The 19817-nt window shown below is 40.9% G+C and overlaps 1 protein-coding gene across 11 annotated transcripts in view; it reads left to right on the forward strand.

The window, feature by feature from the left end:
- Positions 1-19817, forward strand: part of MAP7 (microtubule associated protein 7) — a 198332-nt gene that overhangs the window by 160838 nt on the left and 17677 nt on the right. For 7 of the 11 annotated variants that reach the window (XM_012474404.2, XM_012474405.3, XM_012474402.2 and 4 more), the window contains 6 exons: positions 1477-1590; positions 6339-6487; positions 12596-12711; positions 13269-13567; positions 16641-16875; positions 19482-19665. In XM_012474404.2, the coding sequence (XP_012329827.2) occupies positions 1477-1590; positions 6339-6487; positions 12596-12711; positions 13269-13567; positions 16641-16875; positions 19482-19665 (1097 nt within the window). The remainder of the gene's footprint in view (positions 1-1476; positions 1591-6338; positions 6488-12595; positions 12712-13268; positions 13568-16640; positions 16876-19481; positions 19666-19817) is intronic. The other 4 variants (XM_012474410.2, XM_012474403.2, XM_012474407.2 and 1 more) reach the window with 1 other exon arrangement.

Here is a 19817-nt window from a genome sequence, read left to right on the forward strand (position 1 = left end):
TTCATTAATTCTTAAATTCACCCGAGTCTGATCAAAATAGCTACTCTTTTAAAATAGTCACATAATTAAGATACTTAATGGAAGTTGATACTTCATTCCAAATAGAAGCAACTATCTTTAAGACAGTGTTTAGCAGTATATGGCTTTTATTAACTAAAGCTAATTTCCTAGAATTTAAATGCCATTTAGTTAAAATATTTATACATATATATATATATATGATAGTTATATAGAACACTGCTCCGGAGGCAGGGGAGACTTGCACCTGCTGATTGTGGAGCAGAACAGAAGCAGCCTTGTCAGGTGTGGACAGTTTAAAAGACTTTTAATTCAGACACAGTGGCATGCACCTGTAAACCCAGCTACTTGAGAGGCTAGAGAAGAAGGATTGCTTGAGCCCAGGAGTTCAAAATCAGCCTGAGCAACATGGCAAGACCCCTGTCTTTAAAAAAAAAAAAAAAAAAGAGAGCGAGAGAGAGAGAGATAATGTAATCACTTTACTTCAGTGATATTTGTAGAATTTTGCAAATTTTACTGTTATTTTTGGAAAATAGCTTCTATCTTTTCATAAGCCATCACTGGAAGCCTAACCATATAAGCAAAGTACTTAATTTATAATTGGCATGCATTTCCTAACTATGGCCTTGCTAAGCTCCACTATAATTTGGGACCATACATCATTGCATTATGTTAAATTTGTTTTCCAGATTTCTTAGGCACCCACACTAGTAATCGCTAGGATTATATTTATATTGGATTTTAGCTTTTCTGTTTAATTTTACCTTGCTTCAGCCATAGCCTTGTCCTCAGCCAAATTTTTTATGTTGTTGCCAAAGAGAGACCTGAAAGAACCTGGCTTGCCAAATGAAAAGGTTAAAAGGATTCCCATACAGAACTTTGCATGAGTCTTCTTTCATTTTATTAAATCTAATTCCCACACACATACTCCCATTGCCCAAGTAGCAATTCATGGAGATTTTGCATAATTTACTGGGGCCCCATTCTGTCTTTTATTTGACTCTGATCTTCCATTAACCTGCCAATGCCTCTATTGGGGTTTATTATTCAAGGTACTTAGGAAGCCTTTAGACTAAGGAGTGTGCCATCAGTCTGCTGCCCATCCCAATGCCCATCAGTACCACTCTGGAGTTACAGATACACACCAAAACAATAGCTGAAATGTTATTTTTATTTTATTGCCATTTGACTAGTAAAAGAGGGTGGTTAGCAAAATTTGCGTCTGTAAAATTAATTTAGAGCCTGCTACCAACATAACATCTTGAAGAAAATAAACCTTATGGAATAACAGCTCCCTCTGCACAGGGGTCCTGTTGCCCTGACTCTTGGCCAGCCATCCTCCCTGCAGAGCCTGGTCCTGTGAAGGCCCAGTGTATGGAAGTGATAGGTATGATGTATTATGCCCTCTTGTCTCTGAAAAGAATTCTTCTAACATCTTGCTTATGTGGTGACGTTTAGCTCGCCGCCTGCAGCTCAGCCCATGGGAGAGCAGCGTTGTTAACAGACTCCTGACGCCCACACATTCGTTCCTGGCCAGAAGTAAAAGCACAGCTGCCTTGTCTGGAGAAGCAGGTAAAACTGTCCAGGTAGAACTTTCCCTGTGAGGTCAAGTGCTCATCTAATCACATCTCACTTTTTCCTAAAGTGTGCTTCTCTCTTCCCCTGGTGGAGATGTCTGTCGGTGTTGGTTTCATACCCCTGGCATTGTTTCCTCTGGGCACCCACCTTAGCATCTTATCTGGACACCAGACGCCAGGCAGGCTGAAAAAGCCGTCCCTGGGCTCCGATGGCTTCAGAGGCTTCTGTCTGTTCATAACATTACCCGAAGAAAGTATTCCTTCCCTGCCTTTCCTTCTGCCTCTGTCTCTGAGCAGATAATCCAAGGTAGAAATAATTTAACATTTAATACTAATATATGAACTTGGGAATAAAATCGAAGCACAAGTCTGTTATTTAAGCATAGAGTTTTATAATGTGGCTGTGGCATAGCTACTTATTCTCCCTGTGCCAGGCTTTTATATGTAATCTAGGAATCATACCCTTCCAGAATTCTCAGAGTTGTGGAGTAGGCTAATCATAATATCCTTATTTGTTACATACTTTGAAATTATATGAAACATGCTAAGTACCAGTTATGATGATTAGTTATAACTCCTACTTTTTTGAAATGCAAAACATACCTGAATTAGCCAGTTAACGATAAGTTAGTATAGAGCCTCCATCTAGTTGGTAAGAAAGGTACATATTAGACTTTGGGTAACATCTCTCATCTTTCCTGTTGGGTTGATTTAGGTTTTCTCAAATATCTTTGGAGACAATTGGGATATTTATATAAACAGTCTACCAGCCCACATTTTTGGCTCTTTAAAAGTGCTTTGCCCTTGCAAGCCTCTCCACATTCATTAGCCTCCTTTTAAGTAATAATTGTTAGTGGATTTATAGTGTCTTTAATCTACAGTGCCCAATGAGCGCATGAATCTCAGTCCTAAATCTCATAGTACCCCTGGGAGACAGTCACGAAGGCAAGCGTGGGTATTCCCGCCACCTTCTTATGGAAACCAAGTACAGTGACAATAAGTGACTTACACCAAAACCACTTAGAAAATTGATAGGATCAGAGATGTGTTTACCCCTCCATCCTCAATGCCCTGAGTGATGCTTTATGAGCAGTGATACAGTCAGCTAGCTGGACTACAATGTTCTGTGTTCTCTGTAAAGTCACTCTCCTGTCAGAGCTGTCACATTTGCATCTGAAGTTTTTCTGGAGGAAAAAGTACAGCTTATTTCAATTTTTTTTCTATGCCTATAAATTTCACACTTTCCACAAGTCATGAGTTTTTCTTTATATCTAGCTAATTGAAGAAGCTTTAAACTGCTTTTCAGTCCTATTTTCTAGCATCTAGCTGGGTTATGACTGTCATCCTTCTGAATCTCCCCTTGTGTGCTATGTTGTGCTAAAGGACTGCCTCTCAGCTGGGAAATTGTCTTTGCTATTTTTGTCATCACTAACCGTTGTCACTTATTTCACTCTTCCTCTAGTCTTTTCCAACGCCGTTTCCTCATTTTCCACCCATTCTACTTGCCCATCTTCCCCTCTTCTTTGTTGTTATGCTCAACCAAGCTGCCTTTTTTATCTGCAGACTGGCTCTTTACTTTGACACTTTTCCATTCTCCTTTTCACAAGTTGACATGTTTCTGTAATTTATTTTAGTGTCCAAGAGTGCATAGCCTTTACTTGAGCTGCCTGTTTTGTCGATACGTTGCCTACTTCATTGTTACCTATTTCATTGATTCAGCTTATGTTTAATGAACCAGAACTCCTGGGGTTTTTAAATTTTCACTTGGAATTATATATGCAAACATCTCTTCCAGTTATCTTGTCAAAACCACATTTTCCATCATTTTTATTTTTCATCTACTGTCCTTGATTATTCTTTCATGTTTTTTCATTTTAGTGTTGTCCCTTGACCTCATCATATTCCTAATTGTCATTGGCAAGAAGGTAACCTATAGTATGTCCTGTGCTGGGTTACATTAGCAGATTAAATGGCTACTTTTAGCCCTAGGATGTACAGTGATTGCAAACTCTCCACACAAACAGCAGAGTAGTTGAGAACTGGCACTCAGTCTCACACCTCTCATTTGTAGCCACTGCTTTGGGTTGACTTTTCTATACTTTTTTCCCCCAGGAGATTCAAAATACATGTGATTATTAGAGCTCAGGATTAAATAATGTATATTCAATGCTTGGACTAGTGCCTGCACATAGTAGGCTCTCAGTAAATGCTAGTATCATATTATGCAGTTTTTCTTTTTGCTGTGCTACAGTTCAACCATTTGAACTGCATTATCTTTTCTTTGCACCCATTATTTCATATAGAAAATCTTGAATGAGTTAAATTAATGCATACGTATGACTAAGAGTAGGATGAAATACATATATTGTGGAAGACTTTCTCAAAGACATTTTCATGAGACAGTGTTCATGTTTAATTAACTACTTGGGATATGAAGTGTACTCTGAGAAAAAATAACTATATATTGTTCTTACTATTTCTTCAGAAGGGCAAGATTATTCAAATAATTGACTTGAAGATTTCAGGTTTTTCAGTACTTGCTGTGAGTACAGCGATGAATTCCATGAAATCTAATACCCTTACAAGTAGTTTATGTTTATTTTAGCCAAAAGATGTTCTTTGGACTAAATTTGAGGGTGTTTTTCTATGGACTATACTAGATAGGTTTAAGGATATTTTCAACCCATATTTAGTATCACCTCAACATTAAGATAAAGAATAAATCAGAAGGCCTGGTGATATTGGCTTATATCCATGATAGCCTCAGGAAATGCTCCATAGATACTTAATGAAATTGTTATTTTTCCACTCGAGGGAAAAGAAATCATATTTCTGTACTTCATTCCTTTTTCAGCATCAGACCCATGGCCTCCAAGCAGAGCTGTTTTCTAGGGTTTCTTGATCCTTAAGCAAGGTGAATGGCCTCTGGCTGTGCCCTGGGCAGTGCGTGACTCCCCCACCCCTCCCCGTTATTAATCTCCATAAGTGCCTTGTGCCAGGATGTGATTCCTTAAATGCATTTGATTGGCTTGGAAGAATTTTGTGTTAGTGAACTCTTTCTCGTCTGGAAAATACAAATGCCTTGTTGTGGCACTTGAGAAAAGGTTACTTTCAAAGAGTTCTTCTTGTGATCACAGGCAAAATGACAAGAGGTTCCCTTCCTTCACAATACAAATCCTTCCTTCTCCATTAAGGCTGGAAGTAAAGCTTTATGTCAGTTTCCAAGTAAGACACACATATATTCTTTTAAGGAAAACTGAAGAAATTGAAAAAGTGTTTTAATTTGTCCTGAAGAAACAGAATTCTGCTTTCAAATGTTGGGAAAAAAGAGTGCAGTTTCCAATCTCTTCACTGTCGAGGTTGCAGTGAGCTGAGATCATGCCACTGCACCATAGCCTGGGCAACAAGTGAGATCCTATTTCAAAACAAAACCAAACCATCCAGTGATAGCCAGAAGATACTGTCAGGCATTTAATGAAAGAGAGTGCATTAATAAAGATGCAATCTGATTGAATTTCTGCTATAAATTGAACCAAAATGCAAATATTTTTTCAACCCTATAATCCTGAAATTAAAATCACCCCAAATTTGTCTTGTGAACTTTTGAGTTTTTAATTTATTAATCCTCTTACGTTCAGCTGGCATAATGGTTTATTGAAAGGATTACTACAAAGGCTACAGCTGAAAAGTCCTTTTATAACTATGTCCAAATGCATAGTATTCTCTATAGTTGTGTTTGTCTTATTTTTGCTGGGAATTAAAATTTCTGATTGAGATCTGAAAATAGACCTTAGAACCTGAACATTCACACTTCTGATACCTATGCAGTGTTATATGAATTTCTTTAAACCCACTGTTGTTCACAATAACTTGACTAATGACAATGTTCCTTTGAAGGTAAATGGTCAGAAGCTATGTGGTTTTTCATAAAATATTCCATCTTGAGTAAAACTCCCAAGGTTCTTCATGGTTCAACCTTACATTTAGCAGATCTAACATATTTATGTTCTTTTCGACATTTTAAATAGTTATAGCTAATCTCCGCATATGTTCTGCTGCTTCTTATGAACTGTCAAATGCCTTGGGCTTTTGGGAAAACCCAGAAGCATGCATTTGGTTTGCCTGTAAATAAATAAGACATATACAGAATATTTTTCTGGAAAAGTATTACTTATCCTTATGACAAGTCTTAACACCTGGTAAGACTTGTTCATTTAACATTTTTTGTTTGGTTGCTTTTTTCCCCTGCTGGCTGTTGAACTTGAATCCTGAAACAGTTGTAGTGTATCTTGCTTGCCTGCTTGCACACTTCCTCTCTTTCCACCTTTTATTCCATCTTAAAGCTAATTTAGGAAAAGTCTGGTAACCTAGTCTTTATATAAAAATTATCTTTTATCACTAATGTAGTGTTTTTTCCAGAACCATCAGCTAATAGGAATATAAAACCATTGCTCTCCATAATTACTGGATAGCATCTACATCTTTCATTAGTATTTAAAGAGCCAAAACTAACAGTATATTCCAGATTTTTTACGTGGACATGCCTTCCTTTTGGACTCGTCATAAATTCATAGGACTGTAAGGACAGTTGAGTATGATGGTTCTGGGCACCTTTAGGTAATAACATCTTCTTCCTACTTTTCTCTCTATCTCTGCTTTGCTCCTTTTCCTGAACCTGCTTTTGGCTTTCTTCAACTGCTCCTCTGGCACTCTTGTGTGTAAAACCAATCACCTGCACCCTAGTTATCCCCATTTGTCCTCGTTCAGCATCTTGCAGCCCCATCATCATGCCCTACAAAGCTGCACACTCTAGAAATTCGATGGATCGACCAAAACTCTTTGTAACACCACCTGAGGGCTCTTCTCGCAGGAGGACCATTCATGGCACAGCGGTGAGTAGCTGTTGGGAGCAGCTGGGCAAGTCTGGGAGCCAGTGCTGTTCCTGTGCAGACTGGACATGACCCTGAGGTGCGGTGTGGGCGTATGACGGGGAGACCGTGACATCCACCATCCCATCTCTCCCATTGATCATGAATCTGGCTGGCTGGGCAGTAGTGTCCCCCCACTTCCTCTTCACTTGGGGATTTTGCTCTCCCTAAACATTTGACTTTGAAGACAAAAGCTGTTCATTGTTCAAGCATATATGAGTGGACGCCCTACCCTGCTGAAGCATCCATATGCATAAGTGCAATGCCAGAATGCTTTCATTTTTGAAAACAGGAAAACCAAATGGCCTTTGGAGGGGAAGTGGGCTTGGACTGCTGCCTTGGCATTTTATTCCAACCATATCCAGAAGCTGGCTGAACTCTAAATGTGGTTCACTCAAAAGCAAGATAAAGAATTTTTATCTTGCTTGGCTAATCCCTGTCAAGGCCCAGATCTTAAAATATAGTCAAAGAAGTATTTTGAAAACATTAGTCATTTGCTAAACCACCAATTCCTGAAAGGCTGTTAGGCTATGCGATTAACTCAGAATTTGTAAGTGAAAAATATAATTTGTACTTGTTATTACTGGCTGATGTTATGTTAATTTTCACCATGCCATAAATGCAATGAGGTAATTTGTGTGTCTCCAGGAATCTTTCTTCTTTGTTTTAAATCCTGTGTTTATCAGTTGAAAGATAGAAACCTTGTTCTGTGGTCTTCAGACATTGCGCTTTAGTCTTAAAGGACTCACCAGTCAACTAGAAGATCTCATTGCCTCTCTCCAGGATAACAGTATGACCCTTTTAATGAAAGGCTGGAACAATTTCTTGAAATCATAACTTCCCAGAGCAATTCAGATTTATATACCTGATGGACACTTAAAAGGATTTGGCTTAAAGGATAATTCAGGGTTGTGAGAGCTTCATGGCTTTGCCTACAGGCTGTTTTTCTTTCAAGCTCCTTCAGCCTTTCTGGAATCAGTGTTTGATTCATGATTGAGTCAGGCTTCCAACCCTCTAAGCCACAGGTGAAACAATCTTTGATGTCTGGGAAGTTTTAATTTATTAGAGTGTTGGTGTTTCAGAGATCCTCCTTAGCTGTGGACAAAAAGCCATAGTTAAACAGAACAGTTTGGCCCCAAAGTTGGGTACTCACTGGACAGGGGAAAAGAGCATTTACCATGGAAAAAATATCTTGTTCTGGGTAAAACAAAAATTAACACTCCTTGAGAGAAGGTTGAGGGTCACCTGTGGCTGACAGGTTAAATGAGAGGGATTTGTCATCACATGATCCAGAGCCTTGTTTTGTTTTGTTTTTAATGCCTTCTTCTTTCTCTGTTTAATCACTTAGCTGTCTTTTTACCTCTTTACAACCAAGTATTTAGGCAAAAACTGCCAGAAAACGACTCAAGGAGTCATTTATACCCTGGCGCTGCACTGTGGAACTCAATAGTGACTGGCCACAGTGAGCACCTGGAAAGTGGTTAGTGAGACTGACAAGCTGAATTTTAAGTTTTTAAAAAACATTTAATTGTGGTGGGAAAAAACCACATAACATAAAATTTAATATTTTAACCATTCTAAAGTTCAGCAATGTTAAGTATATTCATATTGAAATGCAACCAATGTCCAGAACTTTTTAAGTCCTTTAGAACTCAAACTGTATACCCGTTAAACAACTTCCCATTTCTCCCTCCCCCCAGCCCCTGGCAGCCACTGTTGTACTTTGTTTCCATGAATTTAGCTGCTTTAGAGACCACATAAAAGTGAAATCATGCAGTGTTTGAATTTTTGTCCCTAGCCTATTTCACTTAGCATAATGCCCTCGAGGTTCATCCTTGTTATAGCTTATGTCAGAATTTCCTTCCTTTTTAGGGCTGAATAATATTCCATTATATTTGTATACCACATTTTGTTTATCAGTTCATCCGTTAGTGAACATTTGGGTTGCTTTCACCTCGTGGCTTTTGTGAATAATGCTGCTATGAACCTGGGAATATAGATATCTCTAGAGATACTTCTTTTAGTTTCACTCGATATACAGGGACTGCTGGATCATATAGTAATCCTATTTTCAATTTTTTGAGGAGTCTCCATGCCATTTTCCATAGCAGCCGTACCATTTTACATTCCCACTAACAGTGCACAAAGATTTCTGTATCTTCACACTCTCGCCAACAATCGTGATCTTGTTTTTTGATAAGATTAAGGACTGTGAGGTGATGTCTTGTAGTTTTGGTTTGCATTTCTTTAATGATCACTGATGGTGAACGTATTTCATATGCTTGTTGGCTTTTCATGTATCATCGTTAGAAAAATTTCTATTCAAGTTCTTTGCCTACTTTTCAATTGGGTTGTTTCATTATTGTTGAATTATAGAGTTATTTATATATTCTGGTGGTCATCCCCTATTAAATATATGACTTGCAAATATTTTCTCCTATTCCATAGGTTGCCTTTTTACTCTGTTGTTTTCTTTGATGCATAGAAGTGTTTCAGTTTGATATTGTCTCATTTGTCTATTTTTACTTTGTTGCCTATGCTTTTGGTGTTATGTCCAAGAAAGCAGTACCAAATGCAGTGTCATGAAGTTTTTTACTTCTGTTTTCCTCTAGAGGTTTTATAGTTTTAAGTCTTACATTTAAGTCTTTAATCCATTTTGAGTTACCTTTTGTCTATTGTATAAGGCAAAAATCCAACTTCATTCTTTTGCATTTGGATATCCAGTTTTCCCCTGCATCATTTGTTGAAGAGAATGTCCTTGTTTCATTGAATGGTGTTAGCATTTGACCATATACACAAGGGATTTGTTTCTGGTTTCTGTATTCTATTCCATGGATCTATATATCTTTTTTTTTTTTTTGAGACAGAGTCTCTCTCTATCACCCAGCCTGGAGTGCAAGAGTGCAGTCTTGGCTCACTACAACCTCTGCCTCCCAGGCTCAAGCGATTCTCATGCCTCAGCCTTCTGAGTAGCTGAGACTACAGGCATGTGCCACCACGCCCAACTAATTTTTGTATTTTTAGTAGAGAGAGGGTTTCACCATGTTGGCCAGGCTGGTCTTTAACTCCTGACCTCAAGTGATCCACCACCTCGGCCTCCCCATGTGCTGGGATTGCAGACATGAGCTGTAATGTCCGGCCCTATATATATGTCTTGATACATTACCACACAGTACTAATCACTGTAGCTTTGTACCGATTGAGTATCTCTAATTCAAAAATACAAAATACAAAATGCTCCAAAATGTGGAACTTTTTGAGTACTAGCATGACACTTAAAGGAAATGCTCATTGGAGCATTTTCAGATTTCCAGTTTTACGGATTAGGGCTGCTAAAGCAGTAAGTGTTAATGCAAGTATTCCAAAATCTGAATTCTGACACGCTGCCATCCCAATCATTTTGGAAAAGGGATACTCAACCTGTAATATGTTGTGAAATCAGGAAATGTAAAACCTCCAACTTTGTTCTTTTTCAAGATTATTTTGGTTCTTCAGGGTCCTTTGAAATTTTTTGTCAATTTTGGGTTGAATTTTTATATTTCTGCAAAAAATAAAAATTATATTGGGATTTCAATAGGGAATGCATGGCATCCTAATAGTATTAAATCTTCTAATCCCTGTACACAGGATTTCCTTCCGTTTGCATTGTCTTTAATTTCTTTCAGCACTATCTTCTAGTTCTCACTATGCAGGTCTTCCTCCTTTGTTAACTTTGTTCCTAAGTACTTTATTCCTTTGGATGCTATAGGAAATGGAGATGTTTTTCAAATTTTCTTTTCTATTTTACTTAATCTGAATTAATTTAGATTTAAATTCAAATAGGCAAATGTGGTTAGTGGCTAGATTTAGAACATGTTCATCATCACAGAAAGTTCTATTAGACAACACTGCCTTAAAGGATCTGTGAATCGTCTCTCTTGGGAGGATATTTATACTGTATTCTAAACTTACCTTAATTATAAAATTAAAGTCTTTTTCCTGGTGATATGTTGCCCAGACCTTTGACTTGCCGAGCATATGTTCCCCCTCAGCATTGTGGAAAATGTTAATAGGAAAGATGACTGTATAGACGGTGGGCTATTAACTCAGATCAGGTTGAGAATCAAGAGTGCCTTTACATGTGTGGTACCCAAATGGGTGGTTGGATATAAGAGCAACGACAGGACTAAAGGGTTAGAAAAGTATAGAACAGAAAAAGAAAAGAAACAAAACTCTCCCTGCTTGGGAGGGTGTTAAGTATTGAGTGTTTTTCCTAACCATTCCTCCTCTGCTCACCTACCCCTAGGTGATTAAAGGAGATCACTTTTAAAAGAGAAAGAAAGAATTGGTTCAAAGGCACTGTAATCTTAAGAGCATATACCTTTATATAGGTTCATTCCCTGATCCCTGTATTATCAAGGCACAGATAATAATAATCCCCAGGCCCTCCCCGCCCCCACCACCACCATCAAAAATTGTCCCTCTTGAGTCTTTTTCCCATTTAGGTTACTCACTGATCTGATGTCAGCCAAATCAAAATGTTTTGAGAAAAATTTAAAAAAGAAGGGCTACTCAAGATACTTAACCCCAGTCTCCCCTGTTAAGAGCCCTGGGCCTACCCTGTACACCAGCCAGGAGCACCCCATATGGTGGCTGCAGCTTTTGATACCCAAAGCCCATAGCAGCTCTGTGAGGCCCCACCTCCTACTTTGGGGGACCTAAGATGGGAGAAACGGTGGTTGAGCAGCTGGAAATGATGGAGAGCTGCCACATACCTTATGAAGCTCTTCTCTGCCTCTTTCTTCATTTTTTCTGTTCAGAAATTCCAGGGAGACAATGAGCATTATTTGACCCTTCGATGTTGTTGCTTTTCTGATAGCCCAGTCCATCAGCTAGGATGCTACTTAAAGAAAATAGAGAGAAGCCATTAAAAGGGACACTGAAGGAAATAAAAGGGAAAGGAAGGAAGAGAGGAGTGGATGCTTGAGCCAGGCAGGAGAGAGGAAAAGGTATACTACTGGTTTATGTGACCTAGGACAAGATAGTTTTCTGCCCTTTCCCATGCACGCTTGCAGTCTGCCCTCCTGACAACTGTTCATGTGGGTGCCTCCAGCACATAGCCCCTCCCACCCCAGGGCATCGTTAGGTTTCAGATACTTGGAATGGGTCTGTTTTGCTCTGTACATTTTTTGTGTGTTCCTTTTGGTCTTGATTGACTTTAGGGTATTAGAACACTTCTCTGGGCTTCCCTTTGCCCATTTAGACTTAGGATAGTGTCATCTCTCTGGCTGAATTCCTAGTTGGCAGTCAGGGAGGGGTGATGTTTTGGCCCACCTTCAGATTTCAGCTTTATTCCTGGTAAGGGAGAGCAAAAAAACAAATAGCTGAAATTCCTCACTTTAAACCTGACTTTCCTTCAAAATCACCTGTTGTATCAGTTATCCATTGCTGCAAGAGGACGCTAGGTGAGGAAGGACTTGGTTCTATTATACAAAATCAATATAAAAGAAAAAATGAGTTTATGTCTAATATAGCAGTCATATAATTTTTTAAAAGACTGAGCTATATGGGGAGGGATAACATGGGGAGAAATGCCAGTTATAGTATGCACCTAAAGTAAAATAAATAAATTAAAAAAAAAAAAAGACTGAGCTATAGTATGTTTGGTGGGGGAATGCCAAAGAATTAAAAAGAAAGATGTGTTTTAATTAAAAGTTTTTTAAAAATGAAAATAACATTTGACATTTGTGTGGGATAAACCAGTTTCAGAGGTTTTGTTTCAGGTAATTAATTTTTAAACACAAAGTATAGGTGCTTTCTAAAAGTATGTATATACGAATGCTTTTTTGACAAATATGACTCCAAATCACACATCCAGAGTGACCTTATTAGTGTCACATTGTGTTAATTCAGTTATACTGTTCAGTTTTAAGCTACCAAGGGCCTTTTGTTGTGATGGAATGGGTATATGTGACATAGCTGAGAAAATTTCTTAAAAGTCATTCAATGGTTTCTAGCTCCACTGTTGAGTACTGTGAATGTGATTGCCTCACTCATCAAAAAAATCTAACTATTGAGTTTCTCTGAACTTAGGGCCATAAAAAAGAAAGAGAGAGAGAAAATACACCCTTCCTCCTTACATCTGGCACCCGAAGGGCTGTATCTCCATCTAATCCCAAAACAAGACCGCCAGCTTCCTCCCGACTTTGGTAAGTGAAATGTAAGTGGCTGGCTGGGTTGTTCCATGTTAGTGAATTAGTAGCCTCTCTCCTCTGAAAGTGAACCGTTGTCCTCATGCTGTTTGGCTTTGACTTTGGGAATAACATTCTTCCTGAAAGGAAAGAAAAAAGAGAAATTGGAATGGCATCTACCACATAAAAAACATAGCTAAATATCTGCATTCTTTTTTTTTTTTTTTTTTTTTTTTTTTTGAGACAGAGTCTCGCTCTGTTGACCAGGCTGGAATGCAGTGACACAATCTGGCCTCAGCCTCCCAAGTAGCTGGAGCTACAGGCATGCGCCACCATGCCCAGCTAATTTTTTTGTATTTTTAGTAGAGATGGGGTTTCACCATGTTGTCCAGGATGGTCTCAATCTCTTGACCTCTTGATCCATCCGCCTCAGCCTCCCAAAGTTCTGGGATTACAGGCATGAGCCACCACGCCTGGCCAATATCTGCATTCTTTTCCTTCGAGTCATGTTCTAAGTTCTGGCAAACCTGTTCTCATGTGTCCCCTTCTGTCTGCCTTGTTGGTTTGTGACCCAGGCTTCCGTCCAAGTCTCTTCCTCACTTGCCTGGGACACCCAGACCGACATCCTCATTGCCACCCGGCACAGTCAAAGCTGCTCCTGCTCAGGTCCGGCCCCCATCCCCGGGCAACATCCGCCCTGTCAAGAGGGAAGGCAGAGTGGAGCCTGAGAAAAAAGACCCTGAGAAAAAGGACCCTGAGAAGGAACCTCAGAAAGTTGCCAATGAGCCCTCACTAAAGGGCAGAGCACCTTTAGTGATGGTGGAAGCCACCACAGTTGAAGAGGGGACACCTGCCAAACCAGAAGCTGGCCCTGGTAAGAGCGAACTCACCTGTGGTTCGGGTGCTCTCTCTTTTTCTCCCGCACTGCTTTGATTAACCTTTTTTTGTTTTCCTTTTCTTCTCTTATTGGAAACTTGGAAATATTACTCTAAGGTTAAGTTTAACACCTTTCCTTAAATATACTTTTTTAACTTAGGGTTGCTTAAAAATAGTTTTTTACTTAGTAAAAAATTAAGTAAAATAATTACATGGCAATGCTATTCCTATGCATACTGGAGTTTAAGGACCCCCTGGCTTAGCCCGTGAGGTTGATAGAGGTCAGAATTTTTTCCAGAAGGACCTACTGGTTTTCACTTCTGCCAGGCTAACCAGATGCTACTTAGAAATATAAAATCACCTGGAGCTAGAAATTCAATATTTCTAGTTGAAAACTGTCTTCATTCAGAAGTTTTCTACTTAAGACTTAATTTGAAGATAGAGGGCGGGGCAAGAAAGAAGAGATATTCAAGACAGGTGAAATGTTAGAGAAAGGAGGAGCCCAGTGTTTGCTTCCATGGAAAAGGAAAGAAAGGAAAGGAGGGCCATAGTGCATCATGATAGCCATGAAAAAAAAATCTGTGGAAGCAGAAATAGAAATGTAAATCTCGAATCATACCTCCAAAAGCCTATTGTTAGAGCCACAAACACATGAATTCAGGTGTAGCTTCTCAGTACTTTTATTGGCTAAGTCCAGTGTTTCACAAAATGTGTTCAGAGCACCCGCATCAAAATCACCTGTTGTATTTGTTATCTATTGCTGCACAATGAATTCGCAGCTTAAAACAACAACAAACATTTATCATATCACACGGATATTTGGGTCAGGAACTTGGGAGCAGCTCAGCTGGGAGATTGCAGTCAAGCTCATGAGATTGCAGTCAAGCTGTCCGCTAGAGCTGCAGTCATCTCACGACTCACCCAGAGCTGCACAGTGGCTTACACACAAGGCGGGAGGCGGGTGGCCTCAGTTTCTCTACACATGGACCACTCCATATATTGCTGAATGTCCTCATCTGTCTGCTTGCTCTGCTGGCTTCCGCCAGAGTGACTGACCTAGAAGAAAGAATGAGGAGGAATCTACAGTGTCTTTTATGACCCAGTCTCAGAAGTCACACACCAATGTTTCTGTCACATTCTGTTAAGTAGAAAAGTCACTAGGTGGAACTCACACTCCAGAAGACATAGTCTCTACCTTTTGAAGGGGGAGTTTTCAAAGAATGCATTTTAAGAGTTCAGCTCTGTATTGAACTTGTTACAAAAGAGGTTTAGTGAAAAAGACCAAAGCCCATATCCTCCTGGGACTCCTCAGACTCTCCTTACTTTGCTTCTATTTCTTCCCCTCAGCTGGAACAGCACTGGTAGAGGAGGCAGGACCTCCTGCTGGTACAGCTCCACAAACTCCTACGTTGCAGATGAGGCTCCGCATGTCATCATTGGCCGCCTTTGCCAACAAGCCAGTCCAAAAAGGTTCAACAGTTACACCAGCTACCTTTATTTATTTATTTATTTTTATCCACATTCACCAGCTACTTTAATGAAGGCATTGATCTTATCCTCCTTGACAGTCACCTGACCCTCATGCAGAATGAGGGCTGAGCCTCATGCAGAATGCAAGTGAGCTCAGAAACAGAGGCTGTGGTGTGAGCAAGTGTGGGGCTGGCTGGAACTGCCAGACAAGGTGCTAGTTGCCCGATGAAGTGAGGGTCCCACTCCAGCGTGGCCCTAGATTCCTCAGAGGGACTGAGGGCACCTTGTCAGCAGCTGAGGAAAACTGGAAATATGTTTAAACCACCACATCCATAATGTTTTGAAATACAGACCCTTGGCTTTACCTCAGACTTACTGAGTCAGAATATGTAGTGGTGGATGTGAGGACTCTGAAAGATACTAAGCTTGTCAGTAGATGCCTAAACATGGTTGCCAGATAGAACACAGGGTGGCCAGTTAAATCTGGCAACGCTATTCCTGTGCATAGCATATTGCAGTTTAAGGACCCCTGGCATAGCCTGTGTGCTTGATAGAAGTCAAATTTTTTTTCCGGAAGACCCACTGGTTCTCACCTCTCTCAGGCTAACTCAATACTTTTAGAAATTTAAAACCACCTAGATCTGGGAATTCAATATTTCTAGTTGAGAATTGTCTTTATTCAAAAGTTTTCTACTTAAGACTTAATTTGGAGACAGAAGGTGGGGGCAAAAAAGGAAGAGAAGATTTGAAACAGGTGAAAATGTTAGAGAAAGGAGGAGTCCAGTGTTTCCCTCCATGGAAAAGGGAACTAAGGGCTATGGAGCATCAGGATGGCCAAGAAAAATCTGTGGGAGCAGAAGTAGAAATGTGACCTTCAAAAGGAGGGGCTGGAGCAGCCAGGTGCCAGAACTGGCACTCGTTGTGGTGCAGAATTGGGAGTGTCTGTGTGGGGCTTCTGCTACACCAGCACTATAGGTCATCTTCCTAAGTCCAAGTAAGGCCAGAGCACTTCTGCTCCCATCTTGCATCTTGGCAGCCTGGGATGAATAAGCGGAATGAGCACCAGCTCCCAAAGAGGCCTAAGCTCCTCTCATCTCAGACCTAGAGGCAGCTCTGGGGAAACAAAAGAGTCCCCTTCATAGGGTGTCATCTTCCCAGTCTGAATCTGGACTCGTGGCATGGATGCTGAGCATGCTGCTCTAGTAATGAATGGTTACCAAAGAGTAGGAATTTTCAAATGCAATGAAAGACAAATGGATGATCTCATCTTCTTTTTGCTCAGTGTATAACTTCCTACAGACTCTAACATGAAGCTCTATACACATTCAATGTATGTTGTTAACTGATTTCACTGGTATAAAAATAAGAATTGGTGACAGAGTGTCATCTTTTTGGATGTCTCACTTACACATACTGATTTTTTTTATCTGTTGCTTGGTTACAGATAGAACACAGTGAAACCGTGAGAACACACAGTAATAAACATTCCCTTTTCTTTTATAAGAGTGAATTCTAGGCCTGGGATGTGGGGAGTGCCAGTTTTGGTTTTGTTCTTTGGATTTTGTTTCCAATTGCTTTTCTCCTTGTATCTATTTGTGCAGCTGCTCCAGCCACGGCGCCAGCTCCAGCCTCGGCCCCAGCTCCAGCCTCAGTCCCCATCCCAGCCATGGTCCCGCCACCGTCATCCACTGTGACTGTCAGTGCTTCTCCTAAGCCTTCTGCAGGAACCACCGACCCAGAAGAGGCCACAAGGCTGCTAGCTGAGAAGAGGCGGCTGGCCCGAGAGCAGAGAGAAAAGGAAGAAAGGGAGAGGAGGGAGCAGGAAGAGCTCGAAAGGTAAAGGGGAGACATTGCTCAGCACCATGGTGTCAGTGATGTCAATGATACCTTGGATTAACTCATCTCCCCTCCGAGAAGGAGGAGGTGATTATACTGATGAAGGTGAATGGATTAGTTCTTTCAGGATTATTTCCTTTGACTACCAAGCAATTTGCTTTTTAAATCATGTTTTCTTCTTTTTTTTTTAATAGAAATGGGGTCTCACTATATTGCCCAGGCTAGTCTCAAACTCTTGGGCTCAAGGGATCCTCACACCCAAACCCCCCAACGTGTTGGGATTACAGGCATGAGCTACCATGACCAGCCACGTTTTCTTATTTTAATTATAGTACAACAACATTGATGGAGAAAAGTTTAAAGAAAAAAAATCCATAATCATATCACTTTTCAGTAATTGTGTACATTTGGGTGGTCCTTTCTAGTCTTTCAACAGTATGGGAGTGTGTGTGTACAGATACATACATACACATTTACATAATTATAACCACAGCAGAGGTACAATTGTACAGTCTGCTTTTTTACTTAACACATCTCCAATCTCCAGGTTTCCTCTTTATCTTTGTAATTATCACATTAAGGCTGCATAATACGGGTTCATGTTTTCTCCTTTCCAGATAAAACTCCTCTCAGAGGGTAGCCAGGTGGGATCTTGACACACCCCATGATTACCTGCCTGGCGGTATGCCAGAGACAGTTTGCTTAATTGGTCACCTTCTGGGGCCAATAAGACTAATGTCAATATAATTGTTCTTCAGACAAACACAACTGTACCCTGGGGAAGGATCTCATGCCCCGCACTGGGCCGCCATCTTGGGCATGCCCTGCCCTTGGCTCTAATAAGGAAGCTTTCATCCTTGCAGACCAGCTGCAAGGTTACAGGGCAACATGACCATCCCACATGTCCTGTGACAGAACACTATGACCCTTATTTATTTACAAAGATTTCCTTTGGTGGGGGTGCTTCAAATTCATTACTAAGAAGTCACATTATTTGAATTAAACAAGTCTGAGCCTCTAAAAATAGTTAAATTCCTTGCAAAAAGCCAGCTCTCCCCAAGATATTGGTGGTTACATGTTCCTTCTGCTTACCATGGATGGCAATGCAGCTGGCAAGTTGGGGGGAAGACTAAGGGTGGCCTTGCGTATTGTCCCTTAGCAGTGCTGAATGCATCCGGTGGAGATTTTTCTGCTGGACGCCTGAAGGAACTGCCCCTACACAACCACCAAGGCAGGCCCCTCTCCAAGGGTTTCCCCTCAGGTGTCTTTGGTTTGGGTTTTGTCTTTTTTTTTTTTTTTAATTGTACTTTGGGCTCTGGGGTACATGTGCACATCCTGCAGGATTGTTGCGTAGGTACATACATGCCACATCTTCCCCCCGCCGCCCCGTTGGCTACATCAGGCTTTTCTCCCAGTGTTATCCCTCCCCATCCACCCCACGACCCACTGTCCCTCCCCTCCTCTCCCCTCCATCTCCTCACCTAGCCCAGTGAGTGTTGTTCCCTTCCCTGTGCTCAAGTGTTTTCATTGTTCATCACCCGTCTATGAGTGAGAACATGCAGTGTTTGGTTTTCTGTTCTTGTGTCAGTTTGCTGAGAATGGTGGTTTCTAGATTCATCCATGTCTCTACACAGGACAGGAACTTGTCATTTTTTATGGCTGCATAGCATTCCATGATGTATATGTGTCACCTTATCTTTGTCCAGTCTATCATTGATGGACATTTGGGTTCATTCCAGGTCTTTGCTAATGTAAATAGTGCCACAACAAGCATACGTGTGCATGTGTCTTTATAATAGAACGATTTACAATCCTTTGGGTGTATACCCAGTAATGGGATTGCTGGGTCAAATGGAATTTCTATTTCTAGATCCTTGAGGAATCGCCGCACTGTCTTCCATAATGGTTGAACTAATTTACACTCCCACCAACAGTGTAAAAGTGTTCCTTTTTCTCCACATCCTCTCCAGCATGTTGTCTCCAGATTTTTTAACGATCGCCATTCTAACTGGCATGAGATGGTATTGCAATGTGGTTTTGATTTGCATTTCTCTAATGACCAGTGATGATGAGCATTTTTTCATATGTTTGTTGGCCTCATATATGTCTTCTTTTGTAAAGTGTCTGTTCATATCCTTCGCCTACTTTTGAATGGGTTTGTTTGTTTTTTTCTTGTAAATCTGCTTTAGTTCTTTGTAGATTCTGGATATTAGCCCTTTGCCAGATGGGTAGATTGCAAAAATGTTTTCCCGTTCTGTTGGTTGCCGGTTCACTCTAGTGATTGTTTCTTTTGCTGTGCAGAAGCGCTTAAGTTTTAATTAGATCCCATTTGTCTATTTTGGCTTTTGATGCTGTTGCTGTTGGTGTTTTAGTCATGAAGCCCTAGCCTGTTCCTATGTCCTGAATGGTGTTGCCTAGGTTTTCTTCTACGGTTTTTATGGTGTTAATTCTTATGTTTAAGTCTTTAATCCATCTAGAGTTAATTTTTGCATAAGTGTAAGGAAGGGGTCCAGTTTCAGCTCCCTGTATGTGGCTAGCCAGTTTTCCCACCACCATTTATTAAACAGGGAATCCTTTCCTCATTGCTTGTTTTTGTCTTTTTCCAGACAAAAGAGAGAGGAATTGGCTCAACGGGTGGCTGAAGAGCGGACTCGCCGTGAGGAATCCCGCAGGCTGGAGGCAGAGCAGGCCCGGGAGAAGGAGGAGCAGCTGCGGCGGCAGGCGGAGGAGCGGGCGCAGCGCGAGCGGGAGGAGGCGGAGCGGGAGGAGGCGGAGCGCGCCCAGAGGCAGGTGCGGCGCGGTCCGGCCCGGCCCCTCAGGGAGGTGCCCAGCCCAGCAGAGGAGTGTGGCGGTGCTCCCGCTGTCCACACCTCCTCCATCCGCCACCTCACCCCCACCTCCAGGAGCCCCCTGGGAGACCCGGGCAGGCCGCCTGTTTGTCA

Source organism: Aotus nancymaae, unplaced genomic scaffold (genome assembly GCF_030222135.1).
Source record: "Aotus nancymaae isolate 86718 unplaced genomic scaffold, 86718_ANA_hifiasm-v0.15.2.pri h1tg000040l, whole genome shotgun sequence".
Lineage (NCBI taxonomy): Eukaryota > Metazoa > Chordata > Mammalia > Primates > Aotidae > Aotus > Aotus nancymaae.